At 44.4% G+C, this 17,178-nt stretch overlaps 1 protein-coding gene across 3 annotated transcripts in view; it reads right to left on the reverse strand.

The window, feature by feature from the left end:
* LOC113960576 (alpha-2-macroglobulin-like protein 1) overlaps positions 1-17,019 on the reverse strand; it is a 29,268-nt gene extending 12,249 nt beyond the window's left edge. For 2 of the 3 annotated variants that reach the window (XM_027631102.1, XM_027631018.1), the window contains exons 1-24: positions 16,832-17,019; positions 16,011-16,194; positions 14,755-14,805; positions 14,263-14,407; positions 13,560-13,612; positions 13,217-13,237; positions 12,563-12,722; positions 11,882-11,966; positions 11,641-11,755; positions 10,312-10,420; positions 9,669-9,778; positions 8,144-8,308; positions 6,818-7,051; positions 5,864-5,927; positions 5,325-5,470; positions 4,616-4,762; positions 3,351-3,524; positions 2,212-2,317; positions 1,551-1,680; positions 1,231-1,456; positions 882-1,008; positions 620-741; positions 410-461; positions 7-90 (exon numbers count right to left, since the gene is read on the reverse strand). In XM_027631102.1, the coding sequence (XP_027486903.1) occupies positions 7-90; positions 410-461; positions 620-741; positions 882-1,008; positions 1,231-1,456; positions 1,551-1,680; positions 2,212-2,317; positions 3,351-3,524; positions 4,616-4,762; positions 5,325-5,470; positions 5,864-5,927; positions 6,818-7,051; positions 8,144-8,308; positions 9,669-9,778; positions 10,312-10,420; positions 11,641-11,755; positions 11,882-11,966; positions 12,563-12,722; positions 13,217-13,237; positions 13,560-13,612; positions 14,263-14,407; positions 14,755-14,805; positions 16,011-16,194; positions 16,832-16,899 (2,878 nt within the window). In that variant the 5' untranslated portion in view covers positions 16,900-17,019. The remainder of the gene's footprint in view (positions 1-6; positions 91-409; positions 462-619; positions 742-881; positions 1,009-1,230; positions 1,457-1,550; positions 1,681-2,211; positions 2,318-3,350; positions 3,525-4,615; positions 4,763-5,324; positions 5,471-5,863; positions 5,928-6,817; positions 7,052-8,143; positions 8,309-9,668; positions 9,779-10,311; positions 10,421-11,640; positions 11,756-11,881; positions 11,967-12,562; positions 12,723-13,216; positions 13,238-13,559; positions 13,613-14,262; positions 14,408-14,754; positions 14,806-16,010; positions 16,195-16,831) is intronic. The other variant, XM_027631173.1, reaches the window with a different exon arrangement.
* Between the last annotated feature and the right edge of the window lie 159 nt (positions 17,020-17,178).

A 17,178-nucleotide genomic window follows, 5' to 3' on the forward strand; every position in this document is an offset into this window, starting at 1 on the left:
TCTCACCAATCACAGAGAAAGTGGCTCGGCCAGATCCCTCCAGCACTTCTGCAGGCAGAGGCAGTGAGAACTCTTCAGAGACGGTGTTATCTGAGGAAGGCAGAACCCATAAATTTATCCCAGGGAAGAAGCATCACACACAAGGGTAACATCCAAGGAGACCTAGGTGAGGCTTAAAGTGACTTTGAGTCACAGCAGCCAAGACTTGCAAACAAATGCCTCAATACAGGAAACTTTGCCAGGTAAAAGAAAGACATGGACAAATTACAGTGGTTGTTATCCCAGGCAGGGATGGTACCACCAGTGCTTCTTCTCCAACAAATTTGCCCCACCTTTGAGATTTGCAGTAGCCCTGTCCCTTCCATCCTGCTCTCATGATAAATAGCAGTTAGAGATTTTTGTCCCCTACCTGAAGGGCAGAGAAAGGCATTTTGGGTCTTCTCTTGTAGGACCCCTCCTGGCTGCAGATGGAGAAAGACAAGAAAGGAAGTCACCATGTCTTAGCAAGTTTTTCTGCTTTCCAAAAAGAAGAGGCTAAACTTCCTCTTAGCATCTTGCCAACTGCCCCAGGGGACAAACCACTGTCTCCAGGGATTCTCCACCCTGAGATGTGACTAACCTTCACAAGCAGAGGTTTTATCACTGTGTCTCTCCCTCCTTGCAAAGGTGTGACAACAATTGTGTTACCACACAGATTCTGTGAATCTTCTGCCACGCTGCTTACACTGACATTCACTTTGCCTGCAGAGAGCACAGGGGCACATTGCTGAGCGCTTGAAGCAGACAGTTGTATGCATAAGCATTAGGTCCAGACATGCAGACACAGGCAAATTCCACCCCTCCTCCCACCGGCTGCCACACATCCCTTTGCCCAACCTCACCCAGCCTGGTGGCTGTCACATTCCACACAAAGGTTTTTGCTTCATTGGCACAGAGGCAGCTGGTGAACTGGCAGCTTGGACAGGCATCCACCTTTAGTTCTGGAGTCTCTGTGAGGGTGGTGCGGATCTGAGTATGGTTGGATGTACAAGAAGACATTGGAATAGTTTTAGTTGGAATAGTTTTAGTAACAGGTACTACACAAAGGAGTGTAGTACAAAATGTCACAAAATGTGAGTGCTTTATGGCCAGTATCTAGGGCTCCAGAGAACATCATAGCTTGCCTTTGAGCTCAAGTTTTTGTTCCAACAGAGGCCATGTAATTGGGGGAACTCATTTGGAGGAACTCACCTGCATACAGTCCTTGAGGTAGTTAAAGACAGTGGCTTTTAGGCTGAAAGTCTCTCCTTGGATCACAGAGTATGGTAGTGACAGATCCACAAAGAAAGGCTGGAAGACCCTAAGAGTGGTCAGAGGCGAGAAACCAAAGCCGGTATCACCAACACAGAAGGTGTTGGCATTCCATTCCGTGATGGTATCAGGTACAGCAACTTGGAGAGATGCTTGCCCACTGCCCCTACAGCAGGAAGCAGAAGAGGAGAACTTGATTAGAAGCAGTCAGAATACTCCAGGAATGTCTCTGGGGAAGGCAGATAGAGGCTGTTACCAACCCAACAGAGACCAAATCCCAAATCCAGGTCTCTGGGAAAAGCGTCCGTGGTTTTGGCTTCTTCTTGTCATCAGAGTGAGGTTCAGAATCAGCATGGGCAGCAAGATTGTCAGCTAGAAAGCAAGTGGCACCTCAGGAAACAACATATATACACCTACAGTTGAAATTAGTTCTTCATTTACAGGCAATCTAACACAAACCACAAATGCTTTGTGACAGAACAAGAGTGGACAGGGTTGGTGTTTCAATGAGAACATGACACACTGTGCATATCTTTGGGGAACACAGCTTTAGGGAGACAGAGCTGGATGGAGTTTAGCCTGAGACTCAATCTGACAGATTCAAATTTGGTCTGGATCCAGGGGGAGACAGCATGCTAAAATGGAGTCACACTCTTAAATAATATGTGAAACTGCTGGTGGAGAGCACACTACATTTTATATGAGAAACACTGAAAACAGGGGCACCAATAAAGCACGGAGATTTGAGCTTTTATATGTGATTTATAAATCAGGTCCATTGAAATGGACACAGGCTTTGTTGTTCTCATACACAAACAAGAAATACAGCAGGATGAAAGTCAGTTGTCTCAGCAGCAGGCTGGCCAGAACTGGGAGAGGAGAGCTCCTTTAGACAAGGAGATGGACATATCTGTTCCTTACCAACAATATGATTTTTCATAACAAGTGTCTTTTTCTCAAAGTCTGGTCGCACACAGGAAACTGGTTTCTTGATTCTAGTATTGGTTACTATTTTCATGCGCAATTTCTGGGAAAATAGTAAAGAGAGTAAATCAGTGATAAATAAAAGGGAACAAGGAATGTTGAAACTATCTCATGATCATAGATATCATACAGGGGCTGGTGACAGCTGAAACACTTTTAAATGCTGCTTGTTTATATCCATAAATTTACAGGCTCAGACTCTGACCACAGCATGAGGAATGGAAACCAGCTTTCTGAGGAATACTGGGACTAATTATTACTTCTCATGCCAGTAAATTTCAACTAGTTCTGTACTACATATGCCTAACCCTAACAATGAGACACAGTCTAGGAGTAAGCATCTAGTAGACAGCACAGCAATAGGCCTTTTGAGAGGACCAGGGTCTGTATTTTTAAGGTAGAGTTCTGTCAGCTTGAGAAGCCCATGCAAGTCAGACTACATGTTGGGTTGTTTTCAGTGTGTTGTTACCCTCTTCTGCTGTTTTGAGGTGCTTCTACTTGTATATATTTTTTTTAAAAAGTGTTCTGTCAGAAGCAGCACTTCTTGGATTTCAGTTAGCAGACATCTTAACACTTTTCTGACTATCATGATTGTTAGCAGATTAGTTTATTTTGTTGTTTGCCTCAATAAAGTAGCTATAAAGCCAAATTGTGGAAGACTTCTTTTTATTAAAACTGCTTTGAGGATAACTAAGAAGAGACTCAGTGAAACACAGAGTAAAGTAGTTTGTAAATAAAATAGTAGCCAAATGGTGATCAGTCAAAATACAGTGAGGTGCTCAGGTATTACTGCTATGTTCTTGCAACTCCCCCTTTGTAGTTATGGTAGCCTAAACTAAATTTGTTCATTTTTATGCTGTCTTTCTTTAATCAGGTGGTTTGCACTATGCTTACTCATCTTTCCCCATAGTCCCCAAATGAGTGCTGGCTACACTGAAAAACAAGCAACAGATGACTTGTAGCAATGAAAGTCGGGGCAGCTGAAGTTTGCTAAAAGCAAATTCTTGTAGGCATTCAGGATAGAATATTGGAAATCACTAGCTCAAGAAGAGTTTAGAGGCAGTGTACACACTAACCTTAAACAGATTAAAGACATCAGCCTCACTTTGGTACCACGGTGCACCCATCCGAGCCTTTTTGTGGGGGCTGGGCTGCTGGGGCAGACAAGGGTATCCCTCAAAGTCTTCCAAGCGATAAGGGAACCCTCGTCCTCCAATTGTGAAACTGTCTTCAAAGATCTCATTATACAACTGCAATGGAGAAACAGAGGTCTTCAAAAGGAGCTGGTCAACAAGCATGTGTATGGGTCAAATATTTGGACTGTAGCCCTCTACTACATTTTGTAAAGCTTTGCAGTTGAGGAAGTTGACACTGGCCCAGTTTATACTAAAGGACAATATAAAGGAGTGGAGATATATATATATGATAATATATACTAAAGGACATATACCCAAGGAGTGGATGTAGACAAGTAGCTTTTAGTCTGCCTTTCAACTCTAGGGTGCAAAATTAGGATAAAAATGCACGATTCAGTCTGAGCACAAGGTGTTAGCACATCTGACTTACATATTTAAAGATTACTACTTCACAGACCTGTTAAGTAGATGATGCAAATGCTCAAGAACAGCATCCCTATAAAATGGAACACCAGATCACACTGTAGGCCCTATTTACAAGTGCAGCACATCCCCCTGGATTTGGTGAGGCTTCTTTGTAACAGTCTGGAGTTTCATAATTTAACTTACAACTTCGCATGAGGCATATACCTGTTTTATTATCTCTGGTATACATTGTGGAATTATGTTAGGATTTTCAATTTTTGCAGCATTTGTGCTAGATTCTCCAAATGCACCTGGTTGTTGGCAAAATCCTGACCACTTTTCACCAGCCATTGTGTGCTGCCTCTATCTATTTAGGTCCTGAGCTTGATCTGTCACATGTCAATTCAGCAATGGTTGGGGCAGTGGGATAGAGGGATAGAAGGACCTTCCTGGGCCAAAGTTCCATTTCAAAGGCTTAGCCCCACTGACTGGTGCAAGATGGAAGAACAGAGAGACAAGTGGAAAGCACCAGCATCTCTTCAAAGCTGTTCTCCCTGCCTACCCCTGCAATGCCATGTAGCATCCACCACTCTTCAGGCAGAGGCCCAGAGTGCAGGGCGGATGGATGAGGAACATGATCATCACATAACTGCTCAAAAGAGGCCAAAGAGGGGGAATGGCAGGGCAGCCACCTAGCACTGCAGCAATGTCCTGGACGTACTATGGGCTTCCTCCTGCCCATGCATGGAGACAGAAGACAGGCAGGCATTAAGGGATTGGTGATGGTTGGCTGCACTCACGCTGTCTGCTGTTAGGGTAGAGTTATTCTTCAGGAGGACGCTTTTGTCAACAGCTCGAACAGAGCACAAGGACCCTGGAGCAGCCTTGATGTTCAGTCCAATTTTTGATCCCGGGACTTCCTCCTTATGTGAGAATTCCAGTGCCACCTGCAAAAGAGGATAGGTCTGAGGGCTTAGCACTGGAGAGTGGGACCCTGTGACTTTTATATGTCTGGTTAGCAAAGACAGAGAATAAGGTAGGGAAGGGGGATGAGATGCTAAGAGAGGCCCACCTAAAAATCCATTGGGAAGTTTAAACAGGCTGCAGTGCACACAGCCCTAGCCAGAATTCCTCTACCACCACGCATCCACTACACTCTGATCCAAAACCACCAGAGAGAGCTAAGCCGACAGGCTTCTCTTCTGTGTTAGGGAGAACATGGGCAACATTGTGTTCCCAAGTCAGTAATAAGGAATAGGAGGAGAAAATAGAGTTCAAGGGGACCTGGTTTACTCCTTGAGCAAAGTTTGCCAGTCGTTGTGGAGAGCAGGACTAGGAATTCAGGGAAGAAGGAGGTTGCCTGTTGTCTCCCAGCCAAAAATACTGGGCATCTGTTTTTGCGTATACCCACTTTACACCATTTGGATTAGGACAAAACAGGACCAGGAGCCACAGCAGACCAGAGTACGCCAATGATGCTGTCACACTCCTTGCGTGATTTCTACTCACCTTGTGCCTAAAGCACTTTTCTAGTTCAAACTGTTCCACATCAGCCACCACCTCTCCATCTGAGAAGACCGCGTACACTAGAAGCTTGATGTCAGGCAGGAAGTCATTGCCAATAGTCAGAGGCAATGAGAAGGAGCCCTGCAAATCTGCACAAGATAGCAACAAGGAAGGGAGGGAAAACATCCAATTCAGTCAGCTCATTGGGGTAGGATACACATTAAGAATCAAAAGAGGAGGTAACACCCCACATAGACACTGTCACAGATTAACAATAAACCCAGGATGCCAGCCATTTATTTGACTCACATCTTTTCCTAAGGTAAAAACTAGCAGCAAAGTCATTAGACAGGAGGAGGACAGTTGCTAGAAAGACACCGAACTGAGAAGAGATTGTGTTGGTCTAATGATGTGAACCACCACTAAGAACTCAGTCCAATATTTCCCACCTGAGGATAAGAATAACATCTGCAGATATAGTCACTAGAGAGCAGTCAGTTTTCTGGGGGGTGTTATGAGGCACTTCACATGCTTTTACTCACTCTCATGCTGGGTAATTGGCACCTTCTTCTCTCTGCTGAAAAGGATCTTGCCTTTTGCTATCACCTGAAGAGCAAAGAGAAGCATCATTCAAGAGTCTGAATTCTGAGAGCATGAGAAGAGTGTGAAAAGAACAAAAGAAGAGAGAATAAAGTCTGACAGATGTTGCCACAGAAGTTCCTCTGGCAGGTCATGACTTCAAGAGCTCTGCAGCAGAGATGGTTATAGTATAGCCGTGTAGGACTTGAGAGAAATTGGTTAGGCAATGAGAAGGCACGGCTGCTTGCAAAGCCAGAGGTATTTCTGAAGCTAAGAGCAGCTACTCTTAAGACCCAGTGAACGCTGATGTTTTCATTACTAGGATAGAGTACTTTTTGATTGTATGAATTAGTACAGTTCAGTAACCAAGATACTCATAACCTCTCAGCTAGGCTGTAGTCATACTCTTGCTTTGGACTCAGCTTCTCGGAAGTGGACTTCATTACAACATTATTACATACCGCTGGTGTGCATCAAGACCCTGCACAAGGGCCTTTCAAGCCTTGTCCTGTAAATACACAGGCCAGGGGATGTCAGCTGTCCCAGAGATTGCCTCAGTTCACAGACAGATTGCTCCAGACACTGATGGATGTCTGGGTCATACCTGCTAGGCAGAAACCAGACTGGTCCTCCACTGCAACCCATGTGAACTCAGGAAAAAGTAGGGTGAATGGTAGGCATCTATCACCCAAGCTTAGGTCAAGGCACTGATAACAAAGCAAAGCAGCTGGGGGCTAGGAATAGGTTCAGGAACTGGAAAGTAGGTGGAGGATTGGTCAGGACAGAACTCACAAACTGACTTACACTGGTCTTGGAGTAGCTTAACCTTTCCTTTGAGTATATCTGTGCTGTGTGAAAAGGGAAAAATGCCAGTAAGCATAATCTTGCCCTGAGAATCAGCTGTTTTCTGTGCTCACCAAATAGTAGAAATCAATGTGGTCATCTTCAGATCTGAGTTTATTCCGGTCAAGTATATAATCCACTTGCACTTCCTGCTCTTGATCACAGGGCATCACATCATTCTTGGCCTTGATCTCAAGGAAACTGTTGCTCTCAGAGTAGAAAGGTTTCAGCCAGTGTAAGCTATCCTCAAGTCCTGTGTAGCTTTCAGAAGAATCTTGCTTATCATGATTTTCAAGGATGTAGGTACCCTTCCAAGCACAAAAATATGAGTTGGCAATTATTATCGAGCGATGCAAAGGAACTTTTATGCCTACTGGAACACTGTTATCACCTAAGCTGATGGCAGACCACATACCTGTATTCTTAGAATGATATTTTGTTTAAGTATCATTTTAAAGTCCGAGACTTTCTCTTACAAAGTCTTAGTAAAAATTAAGTCTAGTAGATTTGACCACAATCTGATTTTTCCTCCTTTATCTTTTCATGGGGACACATCCCACACGAGATTTAAACCCCAGCACAGCTCCCCTGTTTTCAGTTTGTCTTTCTGGTCAGATATCCTGAAGCCCAAGCACTAAAAGAGCCTTTTTATGGTGAAGCTCTACTTCTCTGCAGATAACATAAGGCTTTGTGGACAATGGCCGTGAGCCTAGTAACAAGAACTAGATCCTATCCTCATGTTCCCTGAGGACAGAAAGCTACATTTTCACAGAATCACAGAATATGATGAGTTGGAATGGATCCACAAGGATCATCAAGTCCAGCTCCTAGCCCTGCACATGACCATCCCCAAGAGTCACACCATATTTTAGATTACAAAACCTCTGATCACCAAATCCTTCCTAACCAAAATTAGGGAACCTCATCCTGGATAGACTGGGGTCTCAGGGAAAAAGATTTGGAACAATAATTGCAGTGTCTGAGAAATGGATGGCACTAGGAGATCATACTACTTGGGCATGAATCCCACATCAGCTGCAGAAATGCAGGTAGTGGGAAGATGGGTATGCTGTCAGTCTGAGAACAACAAGCTCCAGGTGGAGGATCAGAAACTGTAAGGAGAAGAAGCCAAGTGCTTCAAGATCTGGTATTAAAAGAGCAGCTACCTGCCAAGCTGAGCCTGGACATGCTGCTGCTGCAGACCAAGGGCAGCTGCTAAATATGGAGTTCAACAGAGAGATGTATCAACTGCCAGTTCTGCAGAGCCACCTCCAACATGTCCCAGAGTGGAGAAAGGGGAGATTTCCTCTGAATTATTCTGTTAACCAGAATAATTCCACTTAGTGGAGTCAAAGGAAGGTGATGGGAGACAAAAAAGATTTTCAGTGGCTGATACTCACCGTCAGCGCAACCAGCGTGCTGTTCCAGCTGGTGGTATCCAGTGAGAAGTGAGCTTCCCCTTTCTCATCTGTGAGGAGTGACAGATATGTCTTCTCATCGTTGACATCAACCTTTAGGTAGACGGTTTCATTTCTGAGGGGAGAATTGCCACTGGAGCAAAACATCTATAGAGAAGGGGAGGAAGTTAATACCCTGTTATGCCACACTCTGAGGCACTGACAGGGCTTAATATTAATTGCTTCTATCACTGGGCTTCCTCAGCCCTTCTAGCTTTCAGACAGGTTGGAAGGATCCAGATAAAAATCCAATAAATACACAAAACTAACAATTTGCTGCTCTTCAGTACTGGAAATTGCCATGGTTTAACCCCAGTTAGCAGCCAAGCCCCAGGCAGCTGCTCACTCTCTCCCCCATCAGCGTTATCAGGGAGAGAGAACTGAAAGGGTAAAAGCTTGTGAGTTGAGATAAAGACAGTTTAATAAAGAAAGCAAAAGCTGTGCACACAAACAAAGAAAAATAAAGAATTCGTTCACTGCTTCCCACAAGCAGGCAGGTGTTCAACCATCTCCAGGAGAGCAGGGCCCCCTCACACATAATGATTACTCAGGAGGACAAACACCACCTCTCCAAGCATCCTCCTTTACTCCTTCTTTCTCCCACTTTATATACTGAGCATGATGTCATATGGTCTGCAATATCCCTTTGGTCAGTTTGGGTCACCTCTCCCAGCTGTGTCTCCTTCCAGCCTCCCATGCACTTCCAACTTCCTTGCCAGTGTGGTAGTACAAAAAGCAGAAAAGGCCTTGGCTCTGTGTAAGGCCTGCTCAACAATAACAAAAACATCTCTATGCTATCAACCCCGTGTTCAGCACAGATCCAAAACTAGCCCCATTCTAGCCACTACAAAGACAATTAATCCTACCCCAGCCAAAACCAGCACAGAAATAAATGGTAATACAGGCAAATGAGACACCTATACTGGGGAATCTGAGAGGGATTCCTCAGATCCTGAGCTGCTTCTTGGACAATGCTGCAGGATCCTTGATCATCAGAAAGACTCTTGTCTACAGCAACTTAACTTGCTGTTCCTTGTCCTGCATGCTGGGGTCAGCAGTACTGGCCCAGCTGAAGGTTCTTCTAGCCCCAGGACAGCAGTATCGCCCTAGCATCACCCAGGATACTTGGGTCAGAAATGAATGCCAGTGAACTGATATGCAAAGTTGCCATGAGCATTTGTCCAAAGGGAAAGGTATGTGCCTGTTGACACCACCTCCATACGCACAGAGTAGTTTCAGGAGCTAGTCTTGGAGAAGCCACCAGAAACTGCAGCTGGCCCCAAAATTCCAGTGCAGGGAATATAGTAGGTTGGGATAGGGATCAGAAATTGCTTCTAGGGAAGGCTTCGCTCCTACTTGCTAAGTGCCAGCAGAGCAGCATTTACTTTCCTGGAGATTGTTGCTTTTTACCTACAAAAGGTTATATCTATGATGCATTCTCAGTAGAGAAGGGATCTGTTTGTGTTACCTTCCCTGAGTATGGTAGACCACGTTTGTAGAATGGATGGAGGTTGATAAACTCTATAGATTTCATTACTGTCGCAACAGGAATTAGAACTGATTCCATAGAATGTGCTCCTGTATGGAGAGATGAAAAATCTGTTAAATCCCAAGTAGTGCTCTTAGGGAAGAAGACGAAGACAAAAGCACACTTCAACACTACCTACAGCATCTACAACCTCTAAATTTAGGAGAGAAAATACATTCTTCTAGGATATGATTCCCTCAGCCTTTCTTGGCTCTGTGCTTCATGACATGCATCATACCCTTTAGGTATTTAAAGTATTAATTTATGTTTATTGAAGATAAAGGAAAACTAGATGACTGTTTAGTTATAAACAGTCCAGCACTGTGAGACTGGCTGAGGAACACCTTGTTGACCCAGGCAATCACTAAAAAGTTACATACCTTCTAAGAGAAATGAATGGTGGGGAGGATTAGGAAACCTGGTAATAACAGATGGAAAAGGTACTAGAATAGAGACCATTACCATGACAGAAGATTTGGGAACCCTCAGGTTATTTTTTCAAAAGGAATTCCACTGCCACAGGAAGGCCAAAACCAAAGAAGTTGCTTGCGAGGAAGAGAATATTTCACATATTCTCCAGTACCTGTTCCATTTTCCACCATTTTTCCTACTGCAATTATGAATTGGTCAGCTTCATTTATTTCCAGAACTTCTGTCTTCACTACAAAAGTAGCACAGCCATTCTTGTTTGTCTGCAGAGAGAGAGAATAACAGAGAGAAAGAGCGTGGTGTGGAGGAAGATGAACAGTTCCATAGATGGCAGGCAGTCACAAATAAGTATTTCTAAATATTTTTGGAACAGATGGAAGCTCACAAGTCTTGCCTGAAGAAACCCATCATGGATACCTTAGCCAGAAAAGAAAATCAACATGTTTGGATTAAACAGTCATCAAAAAAGCAGCAGAAAAAAGTACTTCAGGCAAATCACACAAGGGTTAATTATGTCACAGACAAAGTCAGGAGATTGGATTCAGCCCAAATCCCACAGCTGAAAGAGCTCGAGTGTCATTACATGATCTAAAGGTCTCCCTGAAACTATATGGCCCTGATGAATAAAACCTGACAATGTGGCTTTCCAGTCATGACCATCTCTGTGATATGGCATATTAAACAAGGACATCCTGTCAGCTAAATATTGCAAGAGCTTTGCCAAGAATGAAGGGTACAGCCAGTGTTTCTAGTCATGCTTCTTAAGTGCTTCACAGAACCTTTCAGGGCCTCTTACATGCCATGTGGAGCTGGCATTCAGTTGGTGTTTTGCACAGCTAAGACTGTACAGCACTCCAGCTGGAATGCATTTTAAAAGACACAGAGATCCAGTTAGATTTTTACATTCTGGCTTGTTGCTGGCTGGTCTGATATTTAGAAATATTTTCTTGTGACTTTCAAGGCAGAAGAGCTGTATCTGAAACCCACAGGAAAAATCAAGTGTGGAGGAGCTTAACCACAAACCTATAATGAGCACAGATGAGCAGAAACCATAACCAGAAATGGACACAGTCCATAGACCAGACCACTAACAAGCTGTGCATGGATACAGCAAGAAACAAAGCATTGAGTCACAGACCATCTGATGCCTCTGATAAGCGTATTTACTGGTAGGAGTGATCACAGGGCTGAATAGGCCAGCAGTCAGATTGCATACAATACATGATACAGACCCTTGTAAAAAGTCCCAGGCATCATTACTTCGCATAGTTTACACCTTCTCCTGAAGCACCAAGTCAGATATGAGCAGCTAGAGCATTAATTCAGGAAACAGAGTCGCAGAAACAGGAATCAATGTCTAGCAAATAGGAAGACACCAGACTAAATAGGTTGGTGGCTATCAGAGGTGCATCAAGGCAGGTTAAGGGGACAGACACACATTTCCAGCATGTAATACTTTCCACTCTGGTATTTGTTCACCTACCCAGCTGTTTTGCTTCTTCATGTCAGTAGAATCTGGTATGTTGTCTTCTAAGGCCTGGGAGAGTGTCATAAGAGTAATATCTATTTTCCCTTGAACAGGCTTCCCATAGGTATACCTGTGTCAAAGGGTAGAAACATTCAGCTGAAGACTGTCTGCTTCATCAGAAATATTAAACCAGGACACCTCCCATGCTCATCAGGGGAAGTGGAGCCTGGAGAGCTTTGTGGTATCATGTACTCACTTGCCACAGATCTTCAGCTGAAATTCCTCATCTGCTGTAGTGACAAATGGAGGGTGCTCAATCTTTATTTCAAATTTTTTCAGCACTGCATTGAAGAGAGGAAAATAAAGATAGAGGAAAAAAACAATATTGAGTATGGACACTGACTGTAAGTTCTTTTATAGTTGTGGTCCAGATGAGAGGAAAGACAGCAATGTCCTCAGTTATTCATCACCACGCTGCAATAGGAGTTACTCCCTTCAGCCACACAACCCTGTATTTGCTGCTACAATTGCACATGGGACAGCTTTTTACTCCAGCTCAGTCAAGCATAAACATTTAAAATGGCACAGGGTTTTGTCTGTTTACTTACCACTGCAACTGAATGAAACCAAGACATGATTCCACTTTCTATTATAGCAGCTGACTGGTGTGGATAGTAAACCCAGCCTAGAAAAGGGTGACAATGAGCAGCAAAATGTGCTCATCACAGGGCCCAGATGCAGGTAGAACTAGTTGCCAGCCCACAGCCTCTCCTTTTTACCCTATGCAGCCCAAAATGAGATGTGCACACAGACCCATCTTTGTCCTCAGTCTGTTGCCCTCCCAGGGTGAAAGGTCTGATGAACACAGCTGCATCACCCTGCTCTCTCCTTAGCTACCCACACTGCTTTTCCCTCACCTCTATTGTCCAAGTCTCACCATATTCTTCAACACGGAAGGTTTTCTGAGCCATGTCTTGTTGCACTGAGATGGTATACTCCCCAAGGGATGCTTCTGAGGCCAGGGGAAAGGATAGATCCACAATGCCATGACTTGACTTTACATTCAGCCACTCAGCAATACGGTTGTGTTCAGGATCCTGTTTGGGAAAGGACACACAGACCCACCAAGTCCCATTGGGAGCCATACACAGGCACAAGAAGGCACTACAAGGGCTTACCCTTGACCCAGTAGAATGGACTCCAGATAACTAAGAAAGGCTCCTTCACTTCCCTCCAGTATCATTTTAATGAATATATGAATTGCAAAGGCTGCCAAGAACAGTAAAGCTACTGGGAAGTGGTAGCATCATAACACCATGGGAAGGAGAAGCAGCTGTGCTGCATCTGTTTGAGCACTCATCCTTGTTGAGCAAATGTTCATTACTGCCCTGCCTCTATCTCAGCTATATGCGTTACAGAGGTACTGGTTTGAATGAAGAACCCAGGCTAACCAGGTAGAAAAGCGTTCAGCTGAACCTCAACCATAACCATAACCTTATGAAGTTACATTTGTGGCATAAGTCTGTCCAGGAGTGAAAGGGCATAGTAGAAGAGACAGACATTACCCTTTTATCAGTTCTTTGTCACTTACCTGAAGCCATATCTGGGGATACTGTAAAAACAAAAGAAACACAAACTCAGTTTTGTACACTGCAAAACACTATCCATGTGAACCAGTATAAATAACTCTGCCTGACATGGGCCCTTGATCAGAACATTCTGCCCCATCCAGACCCCACACTAGGTCTTCTCCTCCCTTCGTGCCAGCTTACACTGCAGTCTTTCTCCGAGGGATCAGTGGATGAGTGGTTTCCTCCAAAGATAATTTGTTCTTATGGTTTAACAGGCATGAAGGGAGATGTCTCTTTCATGAGCCTCTCAATATGTCTCATGCTGAAGCTCCTACTTCTAGAAAAGCACAAGGTGACACTCACCTCATTTTTAATGACCTTAAGGTCCTCATCAAAGTTCACAATTCGAAATTTCACTGTAGATATAAAGAAAAGCATAGTAAAGCATTCTGGCTCCAACATGTCCTTGCACAAATCTGCTTCTACTTTTCTGTGTTCCAGTATTCATGTCTCTCTGTTTACTTCAGAAGTATCTAGATCTTTTCCCAAACAGCCCACCCCAGAGGACTTTGGGAGGCTTATGTGCAGCTGAAGGCTGTAGAAACTCACTGCCTTTACCTGTAAAGATTACAATGTTGAGGTAAACTGTGGGGTTGTCTGCAGTGGGGTCTGTCTGCAGTCCCTTCATATTGTGAAGACTGTGGAGTAACTCTGTAATTCTACAGCTTGAAACTGCTGCTCTAGACTTTACTCAAATATTAACAACAGTCTTCGAAAAACAAGAGGTTGTCCAGTGCCCCGGAGAGCCCTGGCTTTCCTTTCAGGTCTCACTAGAGATATTTCCATAAAACAATACCCAGGAGCAGTAGGCTGGGAATTGGTGTAGCACATCTTGGAGGGGAACATCCTGACTCAAAGTGTTCCTGGAAACACCCGATAATAGAGATCTACTTTCTTCCATCTCCAACAAGCTTAACTTGCTGCACTTGGTGATGTCTTCTCTCCAGGTGTGGCAGCTACCTTGACCCTTCCGTCCCCATTTCCACATGCCACCTTCTTGCCTTACCTGTTTCTCCAGGTTTGTATAAGCCCTTGTCTGTCTCTATCAGAATTACATTCTTCTGGGGCCTGACCAGAACTTTCTTGTGACCCTCAAAGAGTACATTGTCCCTGCTGTGGATCAGGACATGCAGAAAAGCCACCTCCTCTGGCTGTCAGGTTAAAAAAAAAAGACAACAAACAAACTACCTGAGACTACAAAGAGCTTGAAGGAGAAACAGAGTCACCTGTCCTACCAAAATCTCCAACTTCCCTCTCCTCCCTTCCCCGCCTTTGATTTATCTCTCTCCTTTCCCCAGAAATAGTATTCTCTGTGCTCCCTAGCTTCCTCATTCTCTTTTCTCTGCCTTTCTCCTTGTTGTTTGCCTCTTTTCACATTTCTTTTTCCTCTTTACTACTTTTCCCACCCTGCATCAACAGCATTACCATGGCTCAGACACAAGAGAGGCTGAAGCCCTCTAATTTCTAAGAGGAGAGGCAGCCAAAAGAGAGATCTTACCTGTGGTGTGGAATCATCTCTTTTCCTGGGAATGAACCTGAACTCTGGCACCTAGATTGATTGGCACAAGGAAATGGAAAACAAATTCATCAGAGACTTTGGATCTTATCCAAAATGTGAGACATCATCTTATTGTTAAAAAATCCCCAAAACTTCAGAGTTCAAATTCCACTGTATGACTTTGTCTGTAATCCACTTGTCATTATAGGGAGAAGAAGCAGTCACTGTCTGCCTCTTGTTCATGAACCTAAGAGTGAACCAACTGTCATGACATTCTGCCACTTCACATGAATGTGATAATTTTATGGAACCAAATAAAATCATAGCGAACTCAGATCTGCAGTAATGGGAGATGAGATACTGATCAGAACAACACGGGACATCTCAGTATCAGAAAGACTGAGTTTACCAGAAGAAAAGTTTTTGGGGGTTGTTTTTTTTAGCTAACAGCAGACTTCCTTGACTTTCCAAAAGTGAAGGAAAAACCCAAAAGTGACTACAGCCCCTCCTTGAGTTCTGCTGAATCTGAAGAACAATCAGGGCATAGGCACAGTGACTTTGTACAGTGCTGAGGAAGAGAGGGGCAGTTTGTAGAGCCTCAGCACCAGACACATCTCCATGGCTCTCCAGAAACGTAACTGAAGGTTCTGTAGTCAGTGTGTCTAGTTAAGGTAACTACAGCAGCACAGTTGCAACAACAGGAATTCAAGCCACTCAAGAAATACCCAGACTGCACTATGTGAAATTCAGTTTGTTGTGGGTTCAGCACCATCACATTTAAATTAAAGTAAGCTCAATGTCTGTGCAGACTGCAACTACATCTGGCAATATAGATGCAGTTTTAAAGCAGAATGGTCTTCTTGGAGCTGGAGGGGCAGGCTCCTGAGGAAACGAGGATGTAATCCCAATGCATCCCAATGTAATCCCAATGCATGGACTTTCACTGTGATATACAAGCAACTTTAGGGACATAACACTGAGTAAACTGAAAGCAAATGTTTACCACTAGGCTTTAAGTGGGATGAAATGTGATCATATACATTGAAAGTACAGATTTTTTTCTACACAGGAAAGATTCCCTACTTTCCTAGACTTCAGGACACTGCTGTATTTTGCCTGATACTGGTAGGGAAATATACTTAACCTGCTTGCAACCTATGGGTAGAAAAAGGACAGTGTAACCAGAGAAGTGCTGTCTTCTTCTCTGAAGTGAAGGTGAAAGCATCGGTCAAATCAGTAGCCACATGTACACTCACCTGGAAGGTGATACACTGAAAAGTGCCTGGCTTCTCCAAATCTAGTTCCACGAGTGTGTGATTCTGGGTTGTTGCCTGCAAGGTGATAGCCAGGTGGACATCCTCAGTTAGGGAGCTGAAGTGAATATAGAGCTTCTCCTCTTGGGAATGGTGAATGACAGCAGGGAACACCACCATATAGTGACTAGAAGAGAGCAGTACATGTTCAAAAACAATTCAGAGGCTGAAGTGGGCAGGCCAGAATCAATCTCTGCTGCTTTCATGAAGAGGTAGACCAAGGGTGAGAAATGTCTGGAGGACTGCAGTGAAGGAAGTTTAGCACAGCTCCTTTTCCAAACCAGAAAGGAAGAATATGCCCAGTGTGGAACTAGAGAGCTTCTGATATCTCTCTGTCATCACCTTGCCAACAGCCAGGACCCAACTGCCCAGTGTTTGATACCCCAATTGCAAGTACACAGAGCTAGGCTGTGTGAGGAATGAAGCCAAAGACTCAGTGGCTGAGGCATAAAGCTTCAGCCCTTACACCAAATTTCACCCCCACCAGCACAGGATGAACAGAGGCAAAGCTTCTGTGGCTTCTGTAGCTTTGTGGTGTGTGCAGTGCAGCATCAGCACAAGCCAACACCAGGGGCTGCACCTGGAGTGGTGCTGGATGCCCAGCACTCCAGAGGGACTCAGCAGGACCTGCTTCTGCCCAGCCTCTCTGAGAACAAGGTCCCCAGCATTCAGCTCTGTGATGCTGAACAGTGCAGCACCTCAGCACCACCCTTTCATGACAGTCCCTTCCACCAAGCCCCCGAAATCAAAAGGAGATATCTCACGGTTCCAGGCTTGCTGCAGCTGCAACTGGGAATAGAGTCAGGACTAAGAGGAGCAGTGGTGCTCCCATTGCTTGGGCTGGGACGGACAGCTGACAAGATCCGCACTGAAAGAGAGAACTGCCTGTACTGATCAGTTGGGGCAATCCTAAATACCCCCCTCAGATGTTCCTAAGTCCAAAGAGTAGGGGAGTTGATATATAGGGATGGTATCTCTTCCAGGCTGATGACATTAGCTAATATTTACTTGCTTCCACCACCAGCAGAGTAAAGGTCACACAGCACAGTTCTCCACCCACATCTACATTCAGATGGTATTCCAGGCCATGGGTGTCAGGGCACTGAGGGGT

This window comes from Corapipo altera, unplaced genomic scaffold, assembly GCF_003945725.1.
Source record: "Corapipo altera isolate COAL_440 unplaced genomic scaffold, ASM394572v1 0, whole genome shotgun sequence".
NCBI lineage: Eukaryota > Metazoa > Chordata > Aves > Passeriformes > Pipridae > Corapipo > Corapipo altera.